The sequence below is a fragment of the Populus nigra genome, chromosome 16 (assembly GCF_951802175.1).
Source record: "Populus nigra chromosome 16, ddPopNigr1.1, whole genome shotgun sequence".
Taxonomy (NCBI): Eukaryota; Viridiplantae; Streptophyta; class Magnoliopsida; order Malpighiales; family Salicaceae; genus Populus; species Populus nigra.
In genome coordinates, this window is record NC_084867.1 from 11,222,974 (window position 1) to 11,249,426 (window position 26,453).

A 26,453-nucleotide genomic window follows, 5' to 3' on the forward strand; every position below is an offset into this window, starting at 1 on the left:
CAAAACACCTCTAAATCAGCTCAAAAACACAATGAAATTGAAAAAAAATCTCACAACCCCGATCTACTTTTACCAGCAATAAAGAAACTGAAAAAGACATCAATGATACTCATCTCGTCAAGAGGAGCACATTAATCTCAAATTTGAATTATTATTTTTTGTTTGTCAAATCTCGTCAACCGATCACTTTTTTTTTTCTTCATTATTTTCCGTGACTCTCTTTCCTCTCTAAAACTTAATGATTCCAATATGAATAAAATGAAGTTTTGAAGTAAAATATAAAAGTTTCAAATTAAAGAAACTAGAAAGAAAAAGAATATAGAGGCAAAAATCTTTGAGAAAGGTACTCCATGAATAATTCTTTTTTTTTAAAAAAAAAAGCAAGCATATTTGCCTTGCTATCAATTTTGGTCCATTTTCAATTTTTTGCGTGGCCCTGTTGTTTCTCTCTCTTCTTACATTTGCCCGTGCATTAATACGAGAACTGCTGAGCTGTGGACCCTTTTGCACTACCATCTAGAGCCTTTGCAGGTTCGACCTCGCTCCCAACTGGCACCCAAAACAAACTCATCTCTGGCTACAGCCTTGAATCTAGGCCACTGCCAAACTGAAGGAGAATCCGAGTGAATGAGCTATTGCAGTTGCACCATTTTACAATCAGATTTGGACACAACGCGGGCTTTATATATTTGTGCCATGGCAAATGTAAGGGTGCCTGTTGGGAGCGAGGTCAAACCAGCAGGTTCACCATTCTCAATTGAAGATAAATTCTGCGTGAGTTTCTATCAACCAGTTTTGCAGCATGAAAAGGAGTGCTTTCTTGTCTTACAGAAAATCCCGATCATGTGGCAAGCTTGAGGGCAAGTGAGCAAAGGATCTAGATGGTGGTACTTGTCTGGGCAACTCCTAAAATCAAATGGGTATTATACTGGAAACCAACTTCTACAACACGAACATTTTCCACTGATTCTATGCTCCCAAAAGCCGAGCGCACAACTTTTGGCATCAGGCTTCAATATCAAGGGCAAGTTTAAGATCACAAACAAGTTTACAAATTTAATTCTTTCAAATAGCAGTTTAAACTAAAATTCTCTTTAATGTTTCTGGAGAGCAAAAGTTTCTCAAAGTCTCGCTCTTCACTTGCAATGTCTTACCATTTGTGGTCAAACAGCCAAAAATGTCATCGCACATAATGATGCTGAATAAATGGACTAAGTTGCATTCAGCAACACAAATGCACTCGTATAACTAGATTTATAGACAACATATATAGTGAAAGGGTAAGAAAGAATAGCTCTTATAAAACTTGAGACAAGTTAGGCAATCATCCATCAGGCAGTTATTTACAACAAAAAAAAAATCATGATTAGTGAAAAATCATTTGCAACACCTGGGCTATTTCACATCTGCTTAGGAGAAATTTGATTCAAGACTTGCTTCAGTTGTTTACAGCCTGGCGTTTTGAAAAGTAGGGGGTAAGCTTCTTTTCCAACTCCAGCAAACTGAAATGTCATAAACAATAACTAGGAATGAAACTAAATTTTGAAAAACAAAAATGCTAGAATGCAATTAAAAAGAAACAATGATCACTTACATCTCATATTTCTGAAGAGCCTCATTTCGTTTTGCCACATACAATTCGCTATCCTTGGGTATGTTGTTCAAAGGATTGATCGCTACAATAATTAAGAAATACAGTTAACAAGAATTTCATTCAGTTTTGGACATCAAACTGAAAAATTCACGTGTTCAAATTTATGCATGATCTGCATCAAGTGGCTTTTGGTTTTCATAGCAATAAACTTGAGGGGTTCCAATGTCTTTGCAAAAGATTATTTTTAACAAACTTCAAAGAAGATCATTCAGTTTTTTTATTTTGATGTTATATGAGGATCCATCTGATGAAATGCAATCATTTTATGACGGTCTAGTGCCCTCAAAGCTGTGCAAGGTGCAAAATCCTTCCATTTCCAAAATACATAAAACATAAGCTTTGAAGAAGCCGTACTTGGAACAGGTGCCAGTTCTTTCACCTCCACATTCTTCTGAAATTTTGGAGAAGTTAGATTGCCAGTTAGCTGCACGCCCTGTTCAAGCAAAGTCATAGCTTACTAAATTAGCATAAAAAGGTTAATCGATATCGGCAAATGCAATCAACAAATAGTGGCAATATCTTAAAGGTCAAAGCAAATAGAAGCAATTAAGACTCCCAAGTCTTCAATAATGGATTAGGTCTTTGCTACCCAAGACAGATATGGAGACACTTCGTTTTCTCTCAATTAAGCCTTTTTTTTCTTTATTTCTCTCCACCTTGCTTATCTGCTCACCCTCTTTCTCTCCTCGAAGAGTCTAGATAGTTATGTATTTGGACACCAACAGATTCTTAAACAAAAATAGCAGAGATAATGAGCAGTTGTTACCTTCTTCCTTTCCCTCCTCTTCAGAATCTTTACATGGCACTTTTTAATGTAGTGCATCAAATGATATCGAGAATGTCTAGAGAACAACTGTTCTCTAATCTCTGGATTCTCAGTCAGCCAGTCAGAAATATCTTTGGACTTGACTACCTCATCTTTATCCAAAGACTCCAACCAGGAATAAACCGGCAGCCATTGATCTGTACGTTGAAATCGAGCATGCGGAACATCAACCTGATTTGTCTCCGTTACCTGATACAGGAGAAATGGAACCTATTTAGCACATAACGCATTGAGAATGAAAAGGGAAAAATACCAATCGCACAGCAAAGCATAAATATAGACAATAAGATTAGTAAGTGAACACCCAATATCATGAATTGTAAGGCATGGGCAGGCTATGCAGTGTTTTCTTTTGACAGACTGTATAACACTTCATAGAGCAGGGTCAGATTTAGGTAGGTATCTGTCTAAAGACAAAATCTTTACACTTAAAAAAGAAAAGGGTACCTGATTCTGAGTGGGAAGTCTCATGTATTTTTGAATAGAAAGCAACCGATCAATGAGATCGGAGCGAGGCATTGATTGTAAATCAGAAGGTAAAGATGAGTAATTAGAATCAATCCATGTCTCCACCTCCATCGTACTCACTGCTTTCACTCCAGAAAAGGCACTCAGCCAAAGTCGAGCCATTGTTTCCCATTCTTGTGATTGATTAGGGTTTTGCTCGCTTCCTCTGTTGCTGTTGTTGTTGTTGTTGTTGTTGTCTTCTCCTTCTAGGGTTTGTTCCATTGAATTCGACATTTTTGTTTTTGTTGAACTCTCGCTCCCTCTGTCCCTCGCACTCTGAGTTGCTTATGAATTTGTTGTTTAAACGGTGTCGTTTTATCCATAGGCTTAGAGACCTTTTGATAATTTATTTTATTATTTAGTAACTTTGCTGAGTAGCTCATGAGTATGCTAATTGCCAATATTATAACATAGTTATAATTTTTATTTAAAATAAAATATTTGTTCATTTCTTAATGAGTGATTGATTACAAATTTTAAGTGGATTCACTTAAAGCATTACAAAAAATATAAAAACATTGAAATTTATTTTATCTTTTCATAATTTAAATAATTTATCTATAACAATGATAGTGGTTAGAAATTAAGTATAATTTCAATAAAAAAAATATTACTTTAAATAAAAAATTTAAAATTTAAATTATAAAAAATTGAAATAATTACGAGTTATAATATCTTTAAGTAATCATAACAAAACTTATAAAAACAAATATAAAAAATAATTATAGGAAGCACCTTCTTGAGATAAATTTGTAGGGTGAGTTATATTCGAAAAGCCGTGACAAAAATAATTATTGGGAATGCATTATTCTACCTTAAAAGTTTGGGTTAAAAGCACGTTTAGGATAGAGGTGCAATGAGAAATTTTGAATTTTTTTTGTTTTACATTAATTTTATTATATTTTTATATTATTTTGATATGTTAATATTAAAAATAATTTTTAAAAAAATATATATATGAAGATTTTAATATATTTTCAATCAAGAAAACACTTTGAAAAGCTTTGTTATCACTGTCTCAAATACATTATAATAAAGAGAAAAAAAAGTTAATTTGAATATAACTTTATTGTTAAAATCTAATAAAAAAAAGTATAGTTGTAAAACTTACTATGAGAGTACACTAGATTCAAGCTTTTCCCAAAAATTTTTTAAATTATCAAAATAATATTATTTAAAAAAAGTAAAAAATAATAATAATATAAAGATAAGATTTTGATCTGATCAAATTTATATCTATTATAAGCAAGGAACATAATAATGCAGATTTTACGATTATAAAAAAAGTTTGGACTATACTCGTTAATAGGTTGTGATCGCACTAAAACTCAATTTGAACATGTTATTTTTATTTCCCAACCCAGCACAACTATTTGGGCTTATATTTTGGCCCAAGTATGGTTCAATACGAGCTTTCGATTTTCGAACCTTCTTGAAAAGAAAGATTGTGATCATTTTGACAAAAATAAAGAATAAAAGAAACCAATGCCAAACACACTAGTTGATAGCTATTCATGACAGAAACACCCCCCTGATTGATACTGTTTTTCATCCAAATTTTTAAAAAATATATTTCAAATTAATTTTTTTAATATTTTTAAATTATTTTGATATTAAAAATAAAAAATATATTATTTTAATACAAATAAAAAAAATTAAAAAAAAATCTTTATAAAAACGATGGTTTGGCCAAGAAATTAATTTTCTCTGGCGGTAAAACACTTAAAAAGATTGTATATAAGAAAAAAAAACAGTGATGGCATGGTCCTAAACCAAATCTTATTATTGATACCAAAGGAGAAAAGAGACTTTGAACAAAAAAAAAAAAATTGAGTCTTAATCCGGTTGAATTACAAATATTTTTGCAGATGCAATGCAAGGAACATGTTTGTGGTATTCATCATTGTTAATTGAAATCTTGACTGACTAATGTTTTGGATTTTCTCATGCAAACATTTTAGATAAAACAGAAGAAAAATAAAATAATTGTTTTCAATTTGTTTTATATATCGTTCTAGTAATTACTTCAGCCACCATCTACAAATCCCTCCCATCATTAACAACAGAGATGATAAGCAATTGATTTGGAGGTTCCAAACCCTAAGACATGGGCAACAAATAAAAAACAAGCCATGATGCTAACTAAATAGAGATTAATTTATCTCACATTTGCAACTTATAAAAAAAAAAAAGGCAAAATCAGCTTAGCCCAAGATGTAAAATAAAACAAATGGTAGCACAGGTGTCACATGTTGTAGATCTGTAGATGATAAATTGATTTCTCTAACCTGCTGGCTATATGAACTGCATGCTTAGATTCAAAATGTTACAGCTACAAAGAGTTTACCTAGTCTTTTTGGCTTTGGCCATTTTCTTTTTTCTTTTCTTGATAGCCTTGGGAGTTTTAGTCTTTCGAGCTTCTCTCTTCTCCTCCTTGACCTTCTTCTTATTCTCTTTTCTCGCGGCTTTTTTATCAACAGGATCCTGTTTCTCGGTTTCTGATGATGAACCACTCCCATCTGAATCACCGGAGCCCTCTTCCTCTGAATATGTCCCAGGGTCAGATTCGCTCTCAGGAGAGTTTGAATGCCCCCCATCCTGAATGACTGAAGACTCTTCTACTGGGTTTGCATCCACTTGCTGCATTTCTTGTTGAGCTGCAGAAGAGTTAGAGAGAGCCTCCTTTAGTCCAGTAATGGTCTTATAGTACATGTCTCCAGTATCGTTGCCACTTGTTATCCGGTTTACATCCTCCTCGGCATGCTTGACATCATCTAATGTCTTTGGAATATATGACTACATAGAAAGCAACAAACACTCCACAAAATTAGGATCCATCCCAGATATACATGTCCATTATGATATCATGTTTCAAAGATTTTTGTATCCTCACCACATGAGGTATCCCAAATATTACAAATGTCAATCCTCCCAAGACCAAAATAAATTTCACATTTAGTAAATTACTGAAAAAAGAGTTGTATATTGGTAAATTAGAATTTGAAATTGAGATTGAATGCTTCACTTGCAAGGCCTTTTAAATTATTAAACTGGGCAAACATGATACGAAACTGAACAAATACAGTTTTTTCTTCCTCACAAGGAAAACAAAATCACAGTTGTCTTTTTCTAAAGGAAACTAATAATAACCTGAACAAATACAGAGTCAGCAATTTCATCCTCTGCAGTCAAATCTCTTGTCAAAATTTTTTGTTGAACCTGAAAAAAGAAATAAATGGTCACAGCAGTGATCTCAATGATAGTCTTTAAGAAAATCAAGCACATGAAAGGAGGCAAACCTCTTCCAAGTAACTGTCAATGGATTCATCATTAATAGTCGGATCCACTATGAAGTCAAACAGCTCCCGGATAGTCATGACTGCTACACCATGTTTCTTAAAGAAATCCTGCGTGCACCAATCTTCATTATTTCAGTTTCTTAAAAACAGGCAGGCACCTGTGTTTTTGCTAAAGGTAATACCAGTAAGAAACCACAACCATTCATCATGTGGATAACACTTACAGAAACATGAAGACAATCTTCCCGCAAAAAGTCAAGGGCATGAGGGTGGTCAAGATCAACTGCTTGAGAGACATCAATTATATACAAGCGACCCTACCAAACAGGAAAAATAATTTGATCAAATATCCACAGGAACAGATGTGATCAGTTCAATATCTTCCAGAAAGCTATGCAAATTTTAATCACATTACATAATCACACTTTCAATTGTATTTTTTTTTTAATTAATTTGTTCTCGTTTTTCTCCCGTGGTCTTAATAAAAAAAAAATGCCTGGTGAAGACATGATATCTGTTCAGTGAGGAAGCAAGAGATGTTCACCTCCAAGTAAAGGATGTTGTACTCACTGAGGTCTCCATGCACTAGCTTACACTTCTGATATAAAGCCCGCATGGTAATAATCATCTAGCAAATACACAGCAAGCAGTTATTTCAATCACCAAAAACAAAATAGCAAAATACAAACATTAAATCTTTTTCTTGACTCTAAATGAAGTGACAAGAAGAAGCATCTATTGTCTATGTGCCACAGCCCATATCATGGCATCCTAGGAGAAGTTTTGTTTTAGGCTCCTCCAAATTGATCCACACAAGGACCTGAAGGCTATTATAATTATCAGAAGATTTAACTTAGATTATGAAAGTTATTGAAGTACACCAGAGGCCTATGAGATTCTTAACTAGATATGTTTTTGCTGTTATTTCAAACTTCTACCCGATAATGATGATAATATAAAAACCCAAAAGCCTACACACCTCCATATAACCTTCACGCAACTTGTCCAAAGATAAGGCAGCATCCTTTAGACGAGGAGCGGCCCAACCAGCTTTTCCTACAACACAGATTATCACCAAGAAAACTCCCATTACCTCCACAAAGTAGTAATATACAGGAAACAAACTTTATCCTACACAAGAGGAACTTCAGGTAAATAGTTTGATGGCTTTGATATATAAAGCAGATTATCTTTCTCCTGGCATATTGGTGTGGAGATGTCTTGAAATACACGCACAAACGAACACAAAAGAGTAAAGTACCTATGAATTCCATGACTAGAACATGAAGTCTCAAAAGCACGGGTGTTGGGCACCTGATTCCTGCTGCTTTTAGCCTGTAGCTCACAATGAAGTTGAAAACACAAAATCCCAACGTAATTGGTGGAATAAATTAGATTCGAAGTGTATTTATAAGATTATTTTCTTCCTTAGCCGGATCACAGAAACAAATACTAATTGATGACCAAAAATAGGGTCTGTCTTTAAAGTTGAACCATGTATGATAGGCAAGCAGATTTTGCAGCAATAAGTTTTTTTAGAACGAAGGGTCCTAACCCTGCAGCGTCATGAAAAATGTAAAGGTGAATGTTGGTCTTACCTCAAAAGATTCCTCATTTCTTTTTCAGCCCACGTCTTTACCATTTTTCTGGGATTGTGCTTGCAATATCCATGTCGGAAACGGTAGTCACCTTGTACATACCGATCTCGATCTCTATAATTGTTTAAAAGAAATAAGAAAATTTATTTTTTGTCAAAGAGAAACAAATACATGTAGGTATAAGAAAGAAAAAATGTACGCAAATACACAAGGGCAATCCGTAAAGCTATTTCTGGCACAACATCTACCACCACTGACAATCATTAAGGAGCTTGACTGCTATTTGAGAAAACATTTATTTAAGAGAGAATAAAACAAGGAAATCAGAAGCTAAAATACAGTATCCTGATTCAAGATCATTTTCCGTGGTTTTTCTACTTCCAATTTGTTTGTATCTCACATGAACTGTTAACTGTGTAGCACCCTATTTTATATCTTTATCATCAAACATTACAATCACTCCTTTCTTAACAACTAAATCCGCCCAGAACTTACTTAAAAACCAAGACCGAAGTTTTGTACACTTTGATTGCTAGTTCCTGACCATCAGATTTTGTTGCATGATAAACATTTGCCTGCCACGAATCAGAGACAAAAAGTTTAAACAACAACACAGAACTGGTACAAATAATATGAAACCAGTAATGCCCTTCTCTACCTCTTTTCCTGTTGAAATGCAGCCATTGATATCATTAAACACACCGCGATTCAACATTTTAAATAAAACCATACGCGTTCTAGGATCGATAGCCTGCAAAACAACACACCAGATTACACACTTTCCTTGCAATAATTAAAAAAAAAAAAGTTTGAACAAATTCTAGCAAATAATCATCACCTGCTCAACAGTAGCGCGATCGGCTTTCTCGGTATTTCTAGTTTTCCCAATAGCCATCTCTCTCACACTATGTCGAATGGCGGTCGTAACTGAGTTCGACATTCCAATTTTCACTCTCCCTTCCCATTCCTACACGAAATCAAAATCACACGTAAGAAATAATTAAATAAAATAAAAACTAGTTAAATTAATACCTCTAAAGGAGAAGCGCGGATATGATGCGAGAACTTCTGGTTGCGATTAGAGAGAGGTTGAAGAGTTGAAGAATTAGGACGCGAGTGAAGGCCGCCGTGAGCATTAGGACGGCGTGAATTGAGAGTGATCGAGCTGTCGATTGAATCGTCGTCGTTTCTGGTATCTAACCAGTCTAACGCATCGGCAATTTCAGAGTCTGATGACCAAGAATCTTCCTCCTCGGATACTTGTTCTTCAACTTCGGGCTTGGCTTCATTTAATGATGTTAAAGGTTCTAATTGATCGATACTTTGTTGTGTATCTGACATTGCTAGGGTCGTGTACAGTTACCCAGATTGGAACAGTGAACAGGGTGGGTTCTTCGCGTTCCTGTTATGCGGTTGTGAGCTAGGGTTTTAGCGTTTTAGGTGGAGATCCTTCCTCACAAAGGGGACCCTTACCAGTTGCCACGTAGGATACAGTTTTTTTTTTCCCTGGTATACTATCCGCACAGCCACAAAGCAATTTTAAAAATATTTATTATAATTTTAATATAATTAAATCATTTGTATTTTAATTATATAAAAAAACGACTTAAATCCTGAAAGAAAAATATATCTTTTTAGTTAAAATTAACTTTTCAAATACATATAATTTATTAAATTTTTTTAATCCTAAGAGAAAAATTATTCATATTGGCCCGATTTTGGTTTCACGAAACAATTGAAGATGAAACTCTACTAATTATGTTAATTCATGAAATCAACGGATTGGATTTTATGACGATTACACCTATTAAATAGGAAAATAAGGATGAAAAAATTAGAATTAAAAAATTAAGGTTAACGATAAATATAGTTCATTACCAATGTTATATTTCACTGATAATAACCATTAATTATATCTTTAACTTTATTTATTATAATTTTTAAACTCGATTTAGGATTAATCGAGATACATAACTAGTTTTCAAGTTAATTAGACTTTAATTTTATTTATAAATATTTTATTTTTTTATTTGATTCTTTTATGGTTTAATTATACAGAATAAGGTCTAAAATTATAATAAAACGATAAAATAAAAATAAAAAAGACCATAATATTAAAATTTTAGTAAAAAGATAAAATTAAAATAAAGAGAACCATGATATAAAATACAAGGAAAATACATGGTTAGTATAAAAAAAATAGCATATTTTTTTGGTTCAAAAGTTCATATTATTTATTTTTTTAGTTTTAGGGTTTAAGAGAAGAAAAAAAATCATTGACAATAACCATTAAAGAAGTATCAGTCGGCCACATTTTAATAATTAAAATGATCAATCTAAGTTTCAAATGATTTTATTTGATGAAAGAAGTTTGATAATGATAATTTTTCTATAAAATGCTAAACAAATAGATCAAGATCCATTTAATTTTTTTTATTTTTATTAATTTTTAATTATTATTATTTTGGGATGTTTTTGTGATTGGTGAGTGGTTTATGAAGATTTTTATAGTGTTTTAGAGATATGTTTTAAGAGAAAATGGATGGGAAATGGATTTTCAGACCAAACTTTTTCTTTTTATATTTTTAACACCATAATTATTTTTAAATATCAATTAACCGTGACATATCACTTGCCACTATAAATGAATTATCACCCTGTTTAAAAAAAAAACCCTAAATAATACACTTTATATTTTTATATATTTCTCACTTTGCATTATTTTTTTTATTTAAATTTCAATTAATACCATACCTCTCTAATATTTTAATTTTTTTCCATCTTTTTTAAATATAAATAGTAGTTTTTTTTAATTATATTATATTCTTATAGTACTTGAAAAAGATTATTCTACTTCATCTTTTAATTTTTAATTTTTTAATACTATATGAATAAATTATACGTGCACGATGTATTTATAACAATAAAATCATTCATTTAAGATAAAAACAAATAAATTAAAACACATAAAATAAAAAGAAAAGGTATTGCCTATATCTTTGGCTTTTAGAAGAAAGATTGGCTTTCTATTTTATATCTCAAAAAGCATTTAAAACTCTTTCTATATAGGTTCGTTAATTTTTTTATTTAAATTTAAATTAATACCCTCCTTTTTGTTTTGTTTTGTTTTTTTTTTTAATTTCAGTTCATCTGTTTCTCAGTTAGTTTTTATAATTATTTTGTATTTTTATAATGCTCAAAAGAGATTGTTATTTTTTGTATTTTTGATGTAGATAGAATTTATTTGCATGATAATTTATAAAAATAAATATCATTTTTTCCTGGCAAGAGAAAAATAAAAAAAATGTAAATTAAAAAAAATCATAATTAAATATTTGCATACTCAATTTTCTTTTGCTTTAAGGGGAAATGTTAGCTTTTTATTTAAGCATTAAATATACATTAACAACTCTTATGTAATTTACCGATTCATATATATTCTTTTACTATATTAAGATACAATATAACGTATTTAACATTGATTAATTTATTTTATTTAGTGTAAATAGCATCTGTGTGTTTTTCAATTTAAAAAAAATATATGATACAATATAGTAACATTAATATTGATATATTCTTTTGCTATATTAAGAATTGATTTGAAATTCTATTGCATTTTAACATCGATATATTTTTCTACTATATTAAGAATTGATTTGAAATCGTACTCAGAGCGAAAATAATATATTTATGAAACTGAAATTTTTTTAAAAATTATAATATTTAAAAATACATTTATTCAGCTAACCCATTCTTTTATTATGTTTGAAGTTAACATAATAAAATATTTGATTCCAATTTAGCCCAAAGTATATATATATATATAGAGAGAGAGAGAGAGATATATATAAGTTAAAGTTGGTGATTTGTTTTTGAACTAGAGAAATTAAATTAAGATGGAAAGGAGAAGGAGGTTGAGATTTAACAAAAGAAAGAAAATTGTGATATAGTGGTCTGTTTTATCTTCATAACTGGGTTTACAATTTTTTGCTCAGATAATCCTTCCGTTTCCAAACTTCGATTTTGTGGGTCTTTTTTATATATTTTTGTTGATTTTTTTTTTTTTAGTTTGCTTAATTTGATAAAGCCTTCTTTGTTTTCTACATTTTTCATATTTCCTCTCCCATTTTTTTTTTTTGTTTTTTATATTTCAAACCATACATGTGGCGTCACGTTTAGGTTTACTAACATAGCCAAACAACGATACTAATTAGTATTAATAAAAAGACCATGCATGGTTACTTGATTAATAATTAAAAACATCAGATCTTGTGTAATCACGGTTAAAGTCGTGGGAATCTCGAGAGATGTAGTTTAACTGATCAGGTCTTAAGTTTACTCGTTAGAGGTCACTAGTTCGAGTCCTACAAACCTTAGAGTTATTGGAGGTTTATATGGTTGCTAACTTCAGAACCCGTGAGATTAGTCGAGATACACGCAAACTAATCCGGATACCCATATTAATCAAAAAAAAAATCATAGTGCTGGAGGGATCAATTTACACTACTCAAGATTAAAGTATGTAATGCATTGCATGGAGCACTTTGTATTACATCATGCTCAAAACTTAAATATTATATTATATTTAAAAATGTATGGAAAAAACACTTATATTTACTGTGAATCATATTATATACCATAGATATAAAGTATTTTCACTGTAAACAATACTGTAACATCATAAACCCAAATTATTTTTAATAAATACTAGTCTAGCTTACAATCACAACTAACACTATTAGATCTGGACAGGCTTTCAGCCAGACATATGTCTCAGAATTGGATTTTCATGTTTCGAGAAAGTGGTGGGCCAGAAATTTCGTTCGTATCTCTTGGCCTTTTGCCCAACGACCCAGCTTATTGCAAAGTGTAGGACAGTCCCAAAATCCTGATAAAACACAAAGAAAATAACAAAGTTATGTTTGTTTGCAGGAAAAGAACTCGTCTCATGAATTGAATCTCTTTTCTACAGCGAAAAATTAGATATGCAGGAGCTTTTTCTAACATGTCGCCTCGACTTTCGGAAATTCCAGGAAAAAAAATGTTGATTACAAAGAACATATCGTTGGCTTTAGATTTCCGGCCACAAAGCACCAAGAAAGCGTTAGTTAAGGTGAATTCAAACAAGAATTTATCAAGGCGAAAACCTAGCCTGTGCTGCGTTTCATAGTAAATTCAAAAGGTTTAGTACGGTGTCCTGATATAAACACGTATTGATTTGTGATTCAATTCATCTGGGTAAAAATTGATTGGAAAAAAGATAGAGGACCTACAAATAATTTTAGGTTATTTTTTTTTTGAAATTTATCGGGTCTGTTTGGAAAAACTTATTTTTATTCAAAAATAATATGGTTAAAATAAATCTAAAGATGTATTTATCAAATAACCTCTTAATCCAAAAACCCCTTCAAAAAAATATTAGCAAACGAAATAGACAATTTCACCATTGCTAAATTCAATCATCAATCCCAGAGTTTAATGTCATTTTCATCTTGGTATTTGGTTTTTGATTTGTGCATTTGAACTCTTAATTAACCATCAAACTTTTAATTTTCTTCAATTTAGTCTTTGATTTAATCACTTTCATCTCTTGAAGTCTTGTGTCTTTAATGATTTAGTCATTGGTTTTGAATTTCTTTAATCAAATCCCTGATTGGCTATTAAACTTTAAATTTTTTATAATTAAGCTCCTGTTTTGATCAATTAAACTTCACAGAGTTCAATTTCAGTCCTCCAAACTTCAATTTATTCCAATTAAACTCAAAATGACTCTAAAAACTAATTTTTCTTACAATCAAGTTCTTAATAAAATTGATTAAGCATTCCAAAATCCTTATTGAGTACTTACTCATCCAAATTATATTTCTTTACCACAAACAAAAACATTTTCACCGAAAGGATCTTTCGTCAATCATAATTGGGTTGCCATTTTGTCAATCTTGTATATTAGAGTCCTTCAACTTGTCATTTCAGTTCTTCAAACCCAACTTGAGAAATCTTCTTGGCTTTCTTCGTGTGTATTTATCCTCTTGTATATTTTTATTTTTAAAAAAAAAATTTGTGGGGTCACAAAAAGACAACAACAATTCTAAAAATTAATCTGCCTTTGCATTATTCCCACGGAGAAAGAATGGCAATCAATGTTTTTACCTTGAGTGATTATCACCCTTCAAATAAAAATGTCAAGGTTGTCTCTCAGGCCATAGGCGTATTGTGCACATCTTCTCGGCCGGTAACTTTCACACAACTTTGGGCCCTCTTTTTGTCAACCTCTCACGACAATTTAATGCTAAGCTGAGGAAGTTAGATGGCAATAATTAATCCAAACCAATTCGGACGACATGATTGATGGTTCCACCTTGTTTAATTGATTTGAAGTTAACATCATGCACCGCATTAAGAATGTCCAGGCAATAATTCTGCAATTACCTCCTCCTTCTTTTTTGTCAAATATTTGGTTTGAATTAATTAAAACCAAGAGCTCCAACCCCGAAAATTGATTGGACCGTCGGCAAGCCGTCCGTGGATTGCGATGTCCTCGAGATAGTTGTAGTATTCTTTGATTCTTGTAGAATATCAGTTTCTTGGCACATATGCATACCTAGAGACATCCTTTAAATCATCTCTTAAGATTTCAAACAATAATTGCCACTTAACTTTATGTTTTATAAATATTATTTTTATTTTATTTTAAATAGTTTTTTCAATTACAATCATGTTACCTAAATATTTTCTTAAGAGATGTGACATTAATATAAATTAATAATAGATATAATATGGATAATATTGTTAAATAATCAATTCAACCTAGTGTGTATAAAAAAAAGTGAGAAAAATAATGTAAGATAGTACCAATAAAATAACCGTTCTAGAGTTAATTATTTGATGTAATGTATGCATTTTAAAAATCTCAAAAATTTATATTTTTTATTGGTTTGTTTTCAAACCATTCTAGAGTTTTAATACTCAAAATAAAATAAAACACCAATATAATTTAGAAGTGATTTAAGTTATTTATTTTATGTTTTCTTGAGATTTTATGGTGGCGTGTAAATAAGAAAACAATAAAAAAACGTATATTTTAGCATTCATATTAGAAAATACCCTGTTTTTTTTAAGAACTAATATTTTTTAAAGAATTTAACTAAATTGGTCTTTTTTTTAAATAGAGATGGGTTTTAATTTCTTTACTTGTATTGGTAGTATATTATAATATTATTGCTATATCAAGGTATAATAACCAATACAAAAATCTAAGGAATTTGGGATTTTATATAGAGTTATAAATTACTTGAATAATAATAATAATAATGATAAATAACTACTTGAAATAGCTATATTATCCCTTAATTCTTATATAAAAAATTGTTTTGCTTTTTCTGACCAGTTGCTTTTTATGTTACCATCCGAGATTGATTTAAAGAGAAAAAAACATGAGAAAGAAAGTTTTTATAAATATATTATTCGAGTAAGAGTTAGTCGAGATTCTAACCATTAATTAAAAAAAAAAAAACATTATAGTAATATCTTATGAAAAGGTTAGGATGACGTTTTTCCTGACAACCTTTTCTTATGATATCTATCTATATATCTATCTTTTAGATTCTGTTTCTTCTTTCTAAATTATTGTCATTTTTATAAAGGTTAAAAATACTATTCATGTTATATTTCAGCAACTGAATCAAATGGGTACGGTCTTTCAGACATAGTTGTAAGACCCGGTTTGATGGTTGACCCGGTTTAAGGTTCAGGTTTTGAGTTTTGATTGGGTTACCGGGTTAGTTTTTTTTAAAATCAAAACGATATCGTTTTAGTAAAAAAAAAAAATAAAAGTTAACGGGTTTGCAACCGGGTCTTAACTGGTCAACCGGGTCGTCGAGTCATACCGAGTTTTTCCTTCCTTGTTTTTTTTCAACCCGACCTGGTTCTAATTCCAGGTCTATCAGGTCCCGAATTGACATGCTAGATCAGATTGAATTTTAAAACTATACTATGAGATTTGAAACAATTATATTCATGCCATTTAAATATTTCTTTTACTTCACACTCAACAATTATATTCATATGTACATAAATAAAATGCATATATATATATATATATATATATATATATATATAGAGAGAGAGAGAGAGAGAGAGAGTTACAATCAAGAATTCCCGATTCCAAAGGGCAACATTTCCTTTTCATAATATGCATAAAATCTTTTATCATTCAACAAGAGCCACATCTTCACCTTCCTCGATCTCCACCATTCCTCCAATTCCATTATCTCCACCATCTTCCAAAGCTCCTTGCCATTGCTCCATCGGTACACATTCCACTTTATGCCTCAGCTTCCAATCAAGTGCTTGACATCCTCTTGAACAATAATTTACAGTGCCACAAACCGAACACCGGCGAAACTCACGTGGCCTTGTCTCGGGTCTCCCACACCCACTATGAGAACACAGCCTCAAACCGTGATCCAGCATCCCAGGTCTCGACTCGAACCACTCTTTCAAAAACTCGTTCACCGGATGCACCTCTCGAGCGGGCACGTTACATCCAAAATCACTTAGCAATGGACATCCAGTGATAGTAGTACCCATTACCGAACAAGCGTAGTGGAGATTTTGTTGTTCGTCTACATGTTGTTGTTGGGGTTTCCATGTCAACATGGAACGTAAGGATAATGCAAGCTCCTTTGCATTAGCCTGGACTAAAAACCGACGCCCCTGAACAATATCTTGAGAGACGCCGTAACCATCTTGAAGGCAATGGCCGAGCTCCCGAAGGGCATCAATATGACCCAGAACAGCGGCTCGAGCACATAAAGCCACGCCGGCTCGGAGATTTTTATCATTCTTGGAGCCTCCACTACCGTTAAATTGAATAACCGCGAGAGAATAAAGGGCCGAGGCGTGAGATTTGATAGCAGCTTTTGCCATTAAAGACGCTCCACTTCCTCGGTTTTGTAAGCAATAAAATCGGATCTAAAAACACCAAAAACTTGAGACTTTCAATCTTTATGGGTCAAAAATATAATATTGGCCGTCTTTCAAAGAGAGAAACTTGAAACTTTCAATACAAATATAATATACACTGACCATTCCTAGAGTGTACAAGGCTTCTCTGTTGCCTGCGTTAACACACTGTTTTAAAAACTGGTGAGCCGAATCCGACCAACGTTCTGCTTTCACGGCGAACGTTTTAACTCCAACTCTCGACAAAACCAAAGGATCGAGAGCAAACTGCTTTAATCTTTTACATCTGTTGAGAACATACATGTTCAAAGTATAACACGTCAAACATTGGAACAAAAACCCACCAACCATAACAGCAATAAATCTACAAAAACTAGACTTACGTGATAAGAATGTTTATAAAATCTGAAGGGCAGGAGGCAGAAGAGCTAAGCTTGAAAAGAATATAAAGAACAAGATCGTCCGGTAACTGATCAAAGAGATCAGGTTTCTCAGAGATTTTACGTAATCTTTTCCTTTGAGCCGTGATCATATTACTGAAACTTGAGATTTGGAAAGCTGGGCGCGGTACTGTCACCTGATTGTGGTATCAACGAGACGTTTCAATTGTTGGCTCGTTTATAAGGGGCTCATCATGCAAGATATCGATGGAGGCACAAGCAAACAAAGCGATTTTTGAAATGGGGTCCATTTTCTGTCAAATAAATTAAATGTCTCTGGAAAAGCTAATATAGTAGTTGACAATTTCTAAATTTCTCACCGGCTATTCTTAATTATTTGCTGTCCACTAGAACAACATTTAGTTGCCCTACAAGCAATGGATCATAAATTTTAAGCATGATTCAGTTGGTAATTAGAGGACTGATCATGCGCAATATCTAGTTTAAGATATAAAGTTAAAAATCCTATTATTAGCTATTTGAAGAGGTTCTCTTAATGGTGTTATTTTTATTAGTAGACTGTATATATTAATTACCCCCTATCTTCAATATAACTATGAAGTATCTTACTCGGACATGAATATTAAATGTTATTGAAGTTTTACTTTATAGTTATTAAATTCATAATTAATGCAAATAAAAAAAATATGTGCAAAAATTGAAGTTTAAGAGTTTTGTTACTATGTTATATATTTGAAATAAATGTTTTATTTGTGAATAATATTTAAAGTAATGATATTTTTACATAATTGTTTTTTAGAATTCACTTATAGAAAAATATCAATAATTGGATTTGTGAAAGTTTAGAACAAAATCCACTTATTTAATGTATGGCATATATACCCATCCAATGATTGATATTTTTTTATTAAGTGAATTCTATAAGAAAATTATGTAAAAATAGCATTACTTTAATATTTTCTTTTTTTAAAAAAAAAAAGAGAGTTCCCGAACAAGAAAAAATACGCAATATGACTTTCTACTTTTAGGAAGAAATTAAATTTGGTGATAGCCTAATTACAAAAAAAAAAACTTTCTTCTGATTTGTAAGAAGAAAAAAATCGATTTTGATAAAGATACAGTTCTGGGAGCTTTTTAAAACATGTTTCAACCTGAAAAACATAGTATTTTATACTATTTTTCTGGTAAAAGAAGAAAAAAGTAAAAGAAAAAGGCAATGATGGACGGTGGGCATGGGAAGTGGTGGTCAAAGCGGCCCCATTGCAGGCCACAGCCAGGGGAAGCTACGCATAGGGTTCGGGGAAAAGACAAATAAGCGGCAAAAGCTAGTGTGTTTGGTTTGGGGTGCTGGAATGCGGATGCCTTTGTTTAACGAGTGACTGCCATCGAGTGCAAAGGCATTGATGCGCTGCCTACTTGAAATTCGAGCAAAAAAACAAGCAAAAAAAAAGGGTAAGAGGAATGGATTCGAAATCTGATCCCGTGAGTTGGTTTTTCACTAATCGAAAGAGAAATAATAAAATTCCGAATCTAATCCCATTAAGTATGCTAGTATTTCAAAATCTTCAGGATATTTTTGTCTAAGAATTTTAATTTCGTTATTTATATATACATTAATTATTTTTATTAATTTTCTACCTCTTGGAATAACAAAATCTTAGAATGATGAGTGTAGTTTTATGTAATTTCTACCAAAAAATATGTAAGGAATAATTATATAGGCAGCATGTAGAGATAATCAGATAAATAATCACTCGATTTTTATTACTGATCACATTAATCTTGATGAAAATTGAAAGAAAATAATTAACAGGCCAGCATGTGCTGCCAGTTCTTTATGTTAATTGTGATTTATTTTTCTTGTTTGGTGTATGACCGACATGTTGGTCTGTTAGCTGATAAAATATAGCACATTCTATCACTAATTATATATGCAAATCAACTTCTTGAAAATCAAAATACGACATGTTATATATGTAGATAATTTATTTATTACATTGATTACCAGATATATAAACATGATATTCTTTTTTTATATAATTAAATAAACATAATATAAGAAATTTAATCAATAAATACAGAAATCCCTTTTGTTTTTCCTTAAACATCATATGAAGAAGTAAAGCAAATGTAGCTTAGATGTGTCTTAATTCAATGCAGTCGGTTGATTTTTTTAAAATTATTTTCTTGAATCTCTTTCATTTTTTTTTTCAGGTGAGCAAGATTCAATCTCATATATTACATTTATTCCTTTCTGATCGTGCTAAACAATAAACTTAATTAACCTAGCTAGTTAGTTGAGTCGGAAGGGACGGCTACCGACGAGTATTATGAGAAGCTGTTTACAAGAGAGGAAACCTCTGAAAGCTTCGGGTCTAGATGGTTTTCAACCCATTTTCTATCAGATCCAATGGAACATAGCTGGCTCTGAAGAATGCAAGTTTATTCGGGAAGCTTTTGATGATGAAAATGATATTTTGGAGGTGATCAATCATTATTGTCTGGTGTTATTAATTCCTAAGAGTCCAAGGCCTTAATTTATACATTAGTTTCGACCAATAGGGCTATGCGATGTCATCTTCAAAGTTGTAGCTAAAGTGTTGGTGAATCAGCTTAAGCTCCTGATGCCGATTTTGATTTCTGAACATCAAAGTAGAGCTTTGTCCCGGGACGACAAATTGTAGATAATATCATAGTGGCGCAGGAGGTGATTCACTCCATGCATGATATGAAAGATCGTAAACGATTAATGGCGATCAAAGTAGACTTGGAGAAGGCTCATTACCGCAACATATGGCAAATCTTATCATGAGATGTATTGAGACGGCGGCGTCACACTTAGCGTTCTATGGAATGGGAAAGCTACAGCCAAGTTCCTTCCTACTCGAGGTATGTCAGACAGGGAGATCCTATTTCACCTAATATTTTTGTTTTAAGCTAAGAAAGGCTGTCGTGGCTAATTTGCAGGGAGGGGGGGCGGTTCCTGGAAGCCATTTAGAGTTTGCAGAAAGGAACCGGAAGTCTCTCGTTTATTATTTGCAGATGATATGTTGTTGTTTGCAGATGCAAGGGAGACCCGGTCGAGGAAAGTTTTGCAAATCAAGCCAATCCTTGGATATTTTACGTGTAGGGACATGAAAAAAACAGGAGAGAAGTGATTTTCTCACTTCTCAAGTTGGATGATGAAGGTTCTGGATAAGGTCTAAAGATTATGGAGTTGGTAGAAAACTAATCCCTTTCATTACCACCAAAAACACAGAGATGAATCCTAGGTAGCTATCCTAGGTTCTGGATAAGGGTAAATTGTAATAATTCTTTTAATGTATCGGGAAATCCTAGGAAGATATTAAAGCAAATGCTAAAAGAGATTTGTCTTTAAATGTAACAGGATATTAGTTTAATGTAGATTGAAATACTAAAATAATTATTTTATTATTCTTAAATAAAATCATTTAATTAGTTATTGAAAGTAAAATGATTTTTTTTATAGGGTTTATAATTTGTTATTATCTTATTGATCGAGGATAAATTGATCATTTAATATTCTAGATATAATGAAATAATTTAAATATTTTTAAAAATAAAAATAAAATAAAATTATGATTCAGGAGCTTTTTAGTCTTTTAATATTTTAAATGCATAGTGAAATAATTATATTGTTCTTAAAAACAAAAAAAAACATAAACTTAATGTCCAAAGATTTTTTTTTCTTTTTTATATACTCATTGTTGTTTTTAGCTATAATCAATTTAAATGAAGGGCAATTCAGTCTTTTAATAAATATAAATATAATTTAAAAAATAAAAGTGGTTGACACTGGCAACGAGTGAAAGGCACACATACTTTTTGTGTGGATCGACGGTTGAGTTCCGGTGAACTTTTTCAAGACTTTTTTTGAAAATTCATTTTTTTCTCAATTTTATTTTTTGACATTATGGTATTGGGCTTTGAGATTTTTTTTTTCACTTTTCTTTCTACGAAGTTATCCAAATCTTATATTCCTGGTTGCCGATTAATTAAGTTAATCTAGGATGACTTATTTTTTTATTTTTTTTTTAAATATATATTTTTTAATTTTATCTTTCATTATTTAGTTTGATTGGGGGTTGACCTTTGTTATTTTATTTAATTTTTTTCTATGCAAGGTTTTTTTTGTCTCATAACGAAGCCGTGAATTTGACATGTTCACTTGACTAAGGTTTTTTGTCCTTTTTTAAACTAATTTTTTATTTAATTTACCATTAATTGAGTTTTGAATTTCTTTCACTTTTCTCTTTATAAAATTATTTTGATGTCATTTGGTTTTTGTTTTCTTCTCAATTAAGATCACTAAAACTTTTTAACAACAATGTATTATTTTATAATATTGACAAGTATAAATTTTTTAAAAAAAGTCATTGGCATTTTTGTTTTTTGGATTGTTACTGACTTTTCATTTTAATTATATTATTAAATTAACAAAATTTATTAAACTCATTTGAATTAATATCATAAATCCTAGATATCATTATCCAAATATCTTTTTTTTATTTGATAAAATATTTGACCCGGCTGCGCGCACCAATCCTGTTATAAAATAAACCCCTCAAAGATTAAGAAGATTTTACAAAAACCCTTTTTTATTATTTCTTAACCATTGCACGGTTGGTAAAACATTTGTCTCTTTACTCCACATTTTCTCTTCCTCGATTAACGTACCTCATCTATCATCTTTTAATCAATAAGAATATCACTGAAAATCTTTCTATTTCCATAATCTGCTCACCTATCAATGATTTCTGATTTCTGTCCATGACTCCTCTCTTTTAATCCGATTCATCTTCTTTGTCGTCTTCTCTAAATTACCTGTTATTATCAACAATTAACAATATAAGCAATAAAATGATTATATCCTCTTATAAGTTATGTGAATTTTATTATAAAATAATATAAATTATATATTGAAATCTAATCTAATAGTTTAAGTTATTAGATTGAGATGATTTTTTAACATGGTATCAGAGTTTTAATATTCAAGCGATCATGAATTCGAATCTCATCGTTTCTATTTATTTGATAAAAATTAAATTCAAAATAATATGAACTTGTATAAATTTCAAGTTTAAAGGGTTTTTACTTGAAGAAATGTATTAGAAAATAATATAAATTAAAATTTTATTTAACAACTTAACCTATTAAATTGATTGTTTTTTTTTTGATAGACTTCAGTTCTATACACTTTTATAATTTTTAAATTCTATGGGTACGTAATTGCGATTAAAAAAGTATCCCTCTTTATATTCTTCTCTCACAATCTTGAAACGCAACCTTGGAACAATTATCGATTGTATCGTATTTAAGCATGTGAGAATTAATCTTTAGTTAGCTTTTTGAATTTGACTGCATGGAAATATCACTAGATATGATTTATAAGAAAAGGGGGGTTAAAAAAAAAGAATAGTGAGTAAATTGGAAATAAAATTATTTTAGTATACGAACAATATTAAATTTATGATTTAATTTTAATCAATTTATTCTTTATCTTATTTATTAATGTTTTTTAACCATATTTAATAAATTCCCGTGGACATCAAAAGGGTTTTTATTGAATCTTGGATTTTTTTGAAATTATAAGAATTTATTAGTTTACTGCTCTATTGATTTAGAAATATATATAATCTAATTATCTGTATTGAGTGATTTAGTAAATGGGTCTTACGATAGAATAGTGATTTTCTGGCTCGATTCTGCTCCTTATACTCCACAAGTTAAGTATTCCGTGCACTCCTCGTTAGTTTTGTTGAAAGTAATAATCAATTAATTGACGTTTCAGTATTAAACAGTAAGAAAAATACATAGAAGTCAAATTCCCCCCCTTCAACTTGTTCCAAGAGACAGCAGTATAAGTATATTATTTTTCTCCTTAAAGTTAAGCTAAATTAATGCAATATTATTATTTTTGTTCCCAGGGCTCTTGTTTGGAGGGAGAAATCATAAAACATCGATTTTAATTACTATCTCGGGATAAAAAATAATATAGAAAGAACATAGAAAAGTAAAAAAAAATTATAATTATATATATTTGACAGTGATATATAAAATATAATAATTATTTTTGTATCCCATTTGATTACGATGGATATAGTAAAATATAAAAAATATTTATTTTATATTTATATGTATTATTGTCAAACTTATAAATTTTAAAAATAATCAGATATTTTTTTACTTTAGTTTATATTGAGTTTTGAAATTAATAATTTTATAATGATCCTAGTTATAAAACCAGTACTCACCTAGTAGGTTTTAAAACTATGTTCATAATCACTTTTATTCTCAAGTTGACCCGGTCAATCCGGTTTGACCCTCCTAGCCTATGATTAGAGCTTTTTTTAGGGTCGATCCCTGAGTCAGGTTTAAAACTATGGTAACAATTATTTTTATTGTTATGTTGACCCGAGTCAACGATCAACCTGACCCATGCTTTGTCTTGGATCAACCCCTGAATTGATTTTAAAATTATGATAATAACTATTTTTATTTTTATGCTGGCTCAGATCAGCTCAGGTTGACCTTTTTTGCCCGTAACCAGGGTCTTATTCTTGATCGACCTGGAAGTTGGGTTTTAATATTACGATAATAACCATTTTATCCTCACATTTATTACTTATACAATTTTAAAATTAAAAATTCTTTATAAGGATATTTTAGAAATAAAAAATAAAAAATATTATATATGGTGAGATGTCTCTATATACCTTATATTTTAAAAATACAAAGACTCGTTCCAAAATTATTATTTATCTTTTCAACAAAATATATTTCTATCTTTATTACCTTTATATCTTGAAAAAATAAAAAAAAACAACGTTAAATATATATTTCATTTGAGAAATCATTGTAAGTCGTGTGCTCGGTTATTATTATATCTTTTGCGTGTTTATTTGCACCTAGTAACTTTCATGTATCTGTGTTTTTTTTTTTAATAGAGATTTATTTATTTAAATGCATGAATGCAACACTTAGAACTGATTATTATAAGTTTAATCTTTATCCTGACATGAAAGGCACTGTGTTGTGTAGAAGACATAGCTACGAATCCTCATGAAGTACTGTCGTGGAAAAATTAGCCATAATCACAAGCAAAGTGCTTGCATCATCGTATGATTTTTATCCTAGATATGAACTCCAAGTCTTGGTCGGTCACTAGCTCCTGGCTAAACAGTATTGTTTGAATAAATATACAAGTAGCTAGCTTTTCTTGATTTTGATTTGTCTCCTCGAGCCAGTCAATAATGCAAAAGAAGTGGTCACAAAAACATGGCTTGTTGACCTTGCACCGCAAGCAAATAAGTGGCCACAATGTCGTGGAACAGTGCTCCTGTAGTGATTGATTGATTTGTCCCTTCTTGTGCTTATAAATCTTTAGCAGGAGAGTGACATGCTACCTTACACAGCATGTTATCAAGAGTACTGTGTGCATGTGCGAGCATGTTTGTGATTTCAATCGAGTGACATAATTGCAGCCCTAATAGGTTTCACGTACTTTTCAACAAGAAAAACACAAGGCCTGAGAGCCCCCGTGGGATTCAGACTTCTCCATGGGAGATTGAACGAATGCTCGATCAGTACTGTTCAAGGATTGCCAAATCGATCCAAACACCCTTTGGGGTTCTGTTTGATTGGCATATGTTCCTGTAACAACATTACAGCAGTGCTCTTGATTTCTCCTGCTGCACCATGGGGTGGCATAGCCAGAGAATTAGCTCGTCGACCACAGAAAGGACAGAAGGAAATTAAACGAGAGAGACATATGTGCCTAATGGCGTGGCACACCTGTATATTGCATGGATCGCCTCTCTTTATATCTTAATAAAAAATAGCTCATCTTGTGGTTATAATCCTAAGACTTTGATTCTCCTGAAATTAATTTACTTGTGAGATCAATGCTCAAGTAAGGTTTCTTCAATCGGCACGTTAAATGGTTGATGTTTTGACCTATTTTTCTCAATTTATGGTTTTGCTATTGATGAATTGTAATCTATTGCCTCCGTTCTTTCTTATTTGTGTCGACACAAAGTGCGTATAACAGTATAAAGAAGAATGAAAGTTTATCAAACCCTAAAATTAGGGTCTTGAAATCGAAAAAAAGAGAATTTAATTTATAAATTCTGGATATATATCAATAATTAATCTTAACTTATTAATCTGTTTTGAAAAACAGTATGTAAATTGTTTAAATAATAACTCCAGCCAACCTAGATAAAGAAACATAGGTAAACCAAATAAATTTATGAAATCTAATTAAAAAAATCAAAATAAACATTTTCGATATCTAATTATGCATGACCCTAACCCCAGTTAATCACTTTGACTTACCAACCCTAAAGAATTTGACATATAAAACATGCTGATAAAATGTTAATCCAATCATGTTTAAGCAAGAAGAAACTTACTGATCTCCTCCAAATTTTTTCTTTGAATTTGACTTGCATTTATCAATACACCTACCATGTTTCGGAAAGGGTGGTGGGTGGCGTCTCAAACTCTTTATTTTCACAGAATTTCTTGGTCCTATAGAGTGCAAGTATAGTGATGATATATGTTAGCATATAATGACGGGATTTGATTTTCTCTTCTTCCATGGCCCCACTGAATATTTTTTTATTTTATCACACGTTTCGTGCAGGCTGCAGAGAATTGGGATAAGGTAGAAAGTTTATGATATGGAAAAATCAAGATGTATATCATTACTAATTTTTATTTTTTTAATACTTGTATGTATTTTAATTAATTTTATATGTTCTGAAATTAATAATTATTTAAATTTCTAGTAAATTTAAAAGCATTCAAACTTATAATCATTAAAAAGTTTAGAAAAAGTTTAGAAATCCATAAATAATGCAAATTGTTTAGAAAAAGTTTGGTGTGGTGGATATCCTCGAGGCTCCACCACATGGGCCATTCTTGTGCCTCTCTTTTTATGATTGGCATAGTTTCTAGTTTCAACCTTATCCAAGTTTCCATGGCTTCTCTTACCCGTCTCTTGCATTTGGATCATTCCTTCTTATCTCTCTCTTGTCGAACCATGGTGCAAGTTTTCATTGAAACTTTCCATCGATGCTGTGGCTTGGAGGAGTCATCACTTCTTCACGGATTCCTTTGGTATAGCTATAAAGTTAAGTGATTAAGACACACCATTTGTTTCTGCTCGTTATTGCTGGA

The 26,453-nt window shown here is 31.2% G+C and overlaps 3 protein-coding genes across 3 annotated transcripts; all 3 read right to left on the minus strand.

Annotated features, from left to right (window-relative positions):
- Positions 1 to 1,270: 1,270 nt before the first annotated feature.
- LOC133675591 (uncharacterized) lies at positions 1,271 to 3,284 on the minus strand. Its single transcript, XM_062097016.1, has 5 exons — positions 2,928 to 3,284; positions 2,421 to 2,669; positions 2,009 to 2,087; positions 1,595 to 1,676; positions 1,271 to 1,502 (listed from the first exon to the last, which is right to left on the minus strand). The coding sequence occupies exons 1-5, from the start codon at positions 3,219 to 3,221 to the stop codon at positions 1,439 to 1,441; spliced, it is 768 nt and encodes a 255-aa protein (XP_061953000.1). The 5' UTR covers positions 3,222 to 3,284; the 3' UTR covers positions 1,271 to 1,438.
- Positions 3,285 to 5,170: 1,886 nt separating this feature from the next.
- On the minus strand, positions 5,171 to 9,351 carry LOC133676209 (uncharacterized). The gene is made up of 12 exons (XM_062097831.1): positions 8,917 to 9,351; positions 8,723 to 8,851; positions 8,543 to 8,635; positions 8,380 to 8,459; positions 7,885 to 7,998; positions 7,548 to 7,621; positions 7,266 to 7,342; positions 6,831 to 6,914; positions 6,511 to 6,603; positions 6,287 to 6,394; positions 6,138 to 6,206; positions 5,171 to 5,783 (listed from the first exon to the last, which is right to left on the minus strand). The coding sequence occupies exons 1-12, from the start codon at positions 9,223 to 9,225 to the stop codon at positions 5,331 to 5,333; spliced, it is 1,683 nt and encodes a 560-aa protein (XP_061953815.1). The 5' UTR covers positions 9,226 to 9,351; the 3' UTR covers positions 5,171 to 5,330.
- Positions 9,352 to 16,025: 6,674 nt separating this feature from the next.
- Positions 16,026 to 17,460, minus strand: LOC133675523 (F-box protein At5g50450). The gene is made up of 3 exons (XM_062096930.1): positions 17,232 to 17,460; positions 16,972 to 17,134; positions 16,026 to 16,857 (listed from the first exon to the last, which is right to left on the minus strand). The coding sequence occupies exons 1-3, from the start codon at positions 17,378 to 17,380 to the stop codon at positions 16,093 to 16,095; spliced, it is 1,077 nt and encodes a 358-aa protein (XP_061952914.1). The 5' UTR covers positions 17,381 to 17,460; the 3' UTR covers positions 16,026 to 16,092.
- Positions 17,461 to 26,453: the final 8,993 nt, after the last annotated feature.

Excerpts from the sequence above, each read along its gene's own strand:
- LOC133676209 (XM_062097831.1), bottom strand. The coding sequence starts at position 9,225 with ATGTCAGATACACAACAAAGTATCGATCAATTAGAACCTTTAACATCA. Across the intron at positions 8,460-8,542 it reads GCATTTCAACAGGAAAAGAG|GCAAATGTTTATCATGCAAC; the intron begins GTAGAGAAGGGC and ends GATTCGTGGCAG. Across the intron at positions 6,395-6,510 it reads AAGATTGTCTTCATGTTTCT|GATTTCTTTAAGAAACATGG; the intron begins GTAAGTGTTATC and ends TGGTGCACGCAG.
- LOC133675591 (XM_062097016.1), bottom strand. The coding sequence starts at position 3,221 with ATGTCGAATTCAATGGAACAAACCCTAGAAGGAGAAGACAACAACAAC. Across the intron at positions 1,677-2,008 it reads AGAACTGGCACCTGTTCCAA|CGATCAATCCTTTGAACAAC; the intron begins GTACGGCTTCTT and ends TAATTATTGTAG. Across the intron at positions 1,503-1,594 it reads GCTCTTCAGAAATATGAGAT|TTTGCTGGAGTTGGAAAAGA; the intron begins GTAAGTGATCAT and ends ATGACATTTCAG.
- LOC133675523 (XM_062096930.1), bottom strand. The coding sequence starts at position 17,380 with ATGATCACGGCTCAAAGGAAAAGATTACGTAAAATCTCTGAGAAACCT. Across the intron at positions 17,135-17,231 it reads TTTATAAACATTCTTATCAC|ATGTAAAAGATTAAAGCAGT; the intron begins GTAAGTCTAGTT and ends TGTTCTCAACAG. Across the intron at positions 16,858-16,971 it reads CCTTGTACACTCTAGGAATG|ATCCGATTTTATTGCTTACA; the intron begins GTCAGTGTATAT and ends TGGTGTTTTTAG.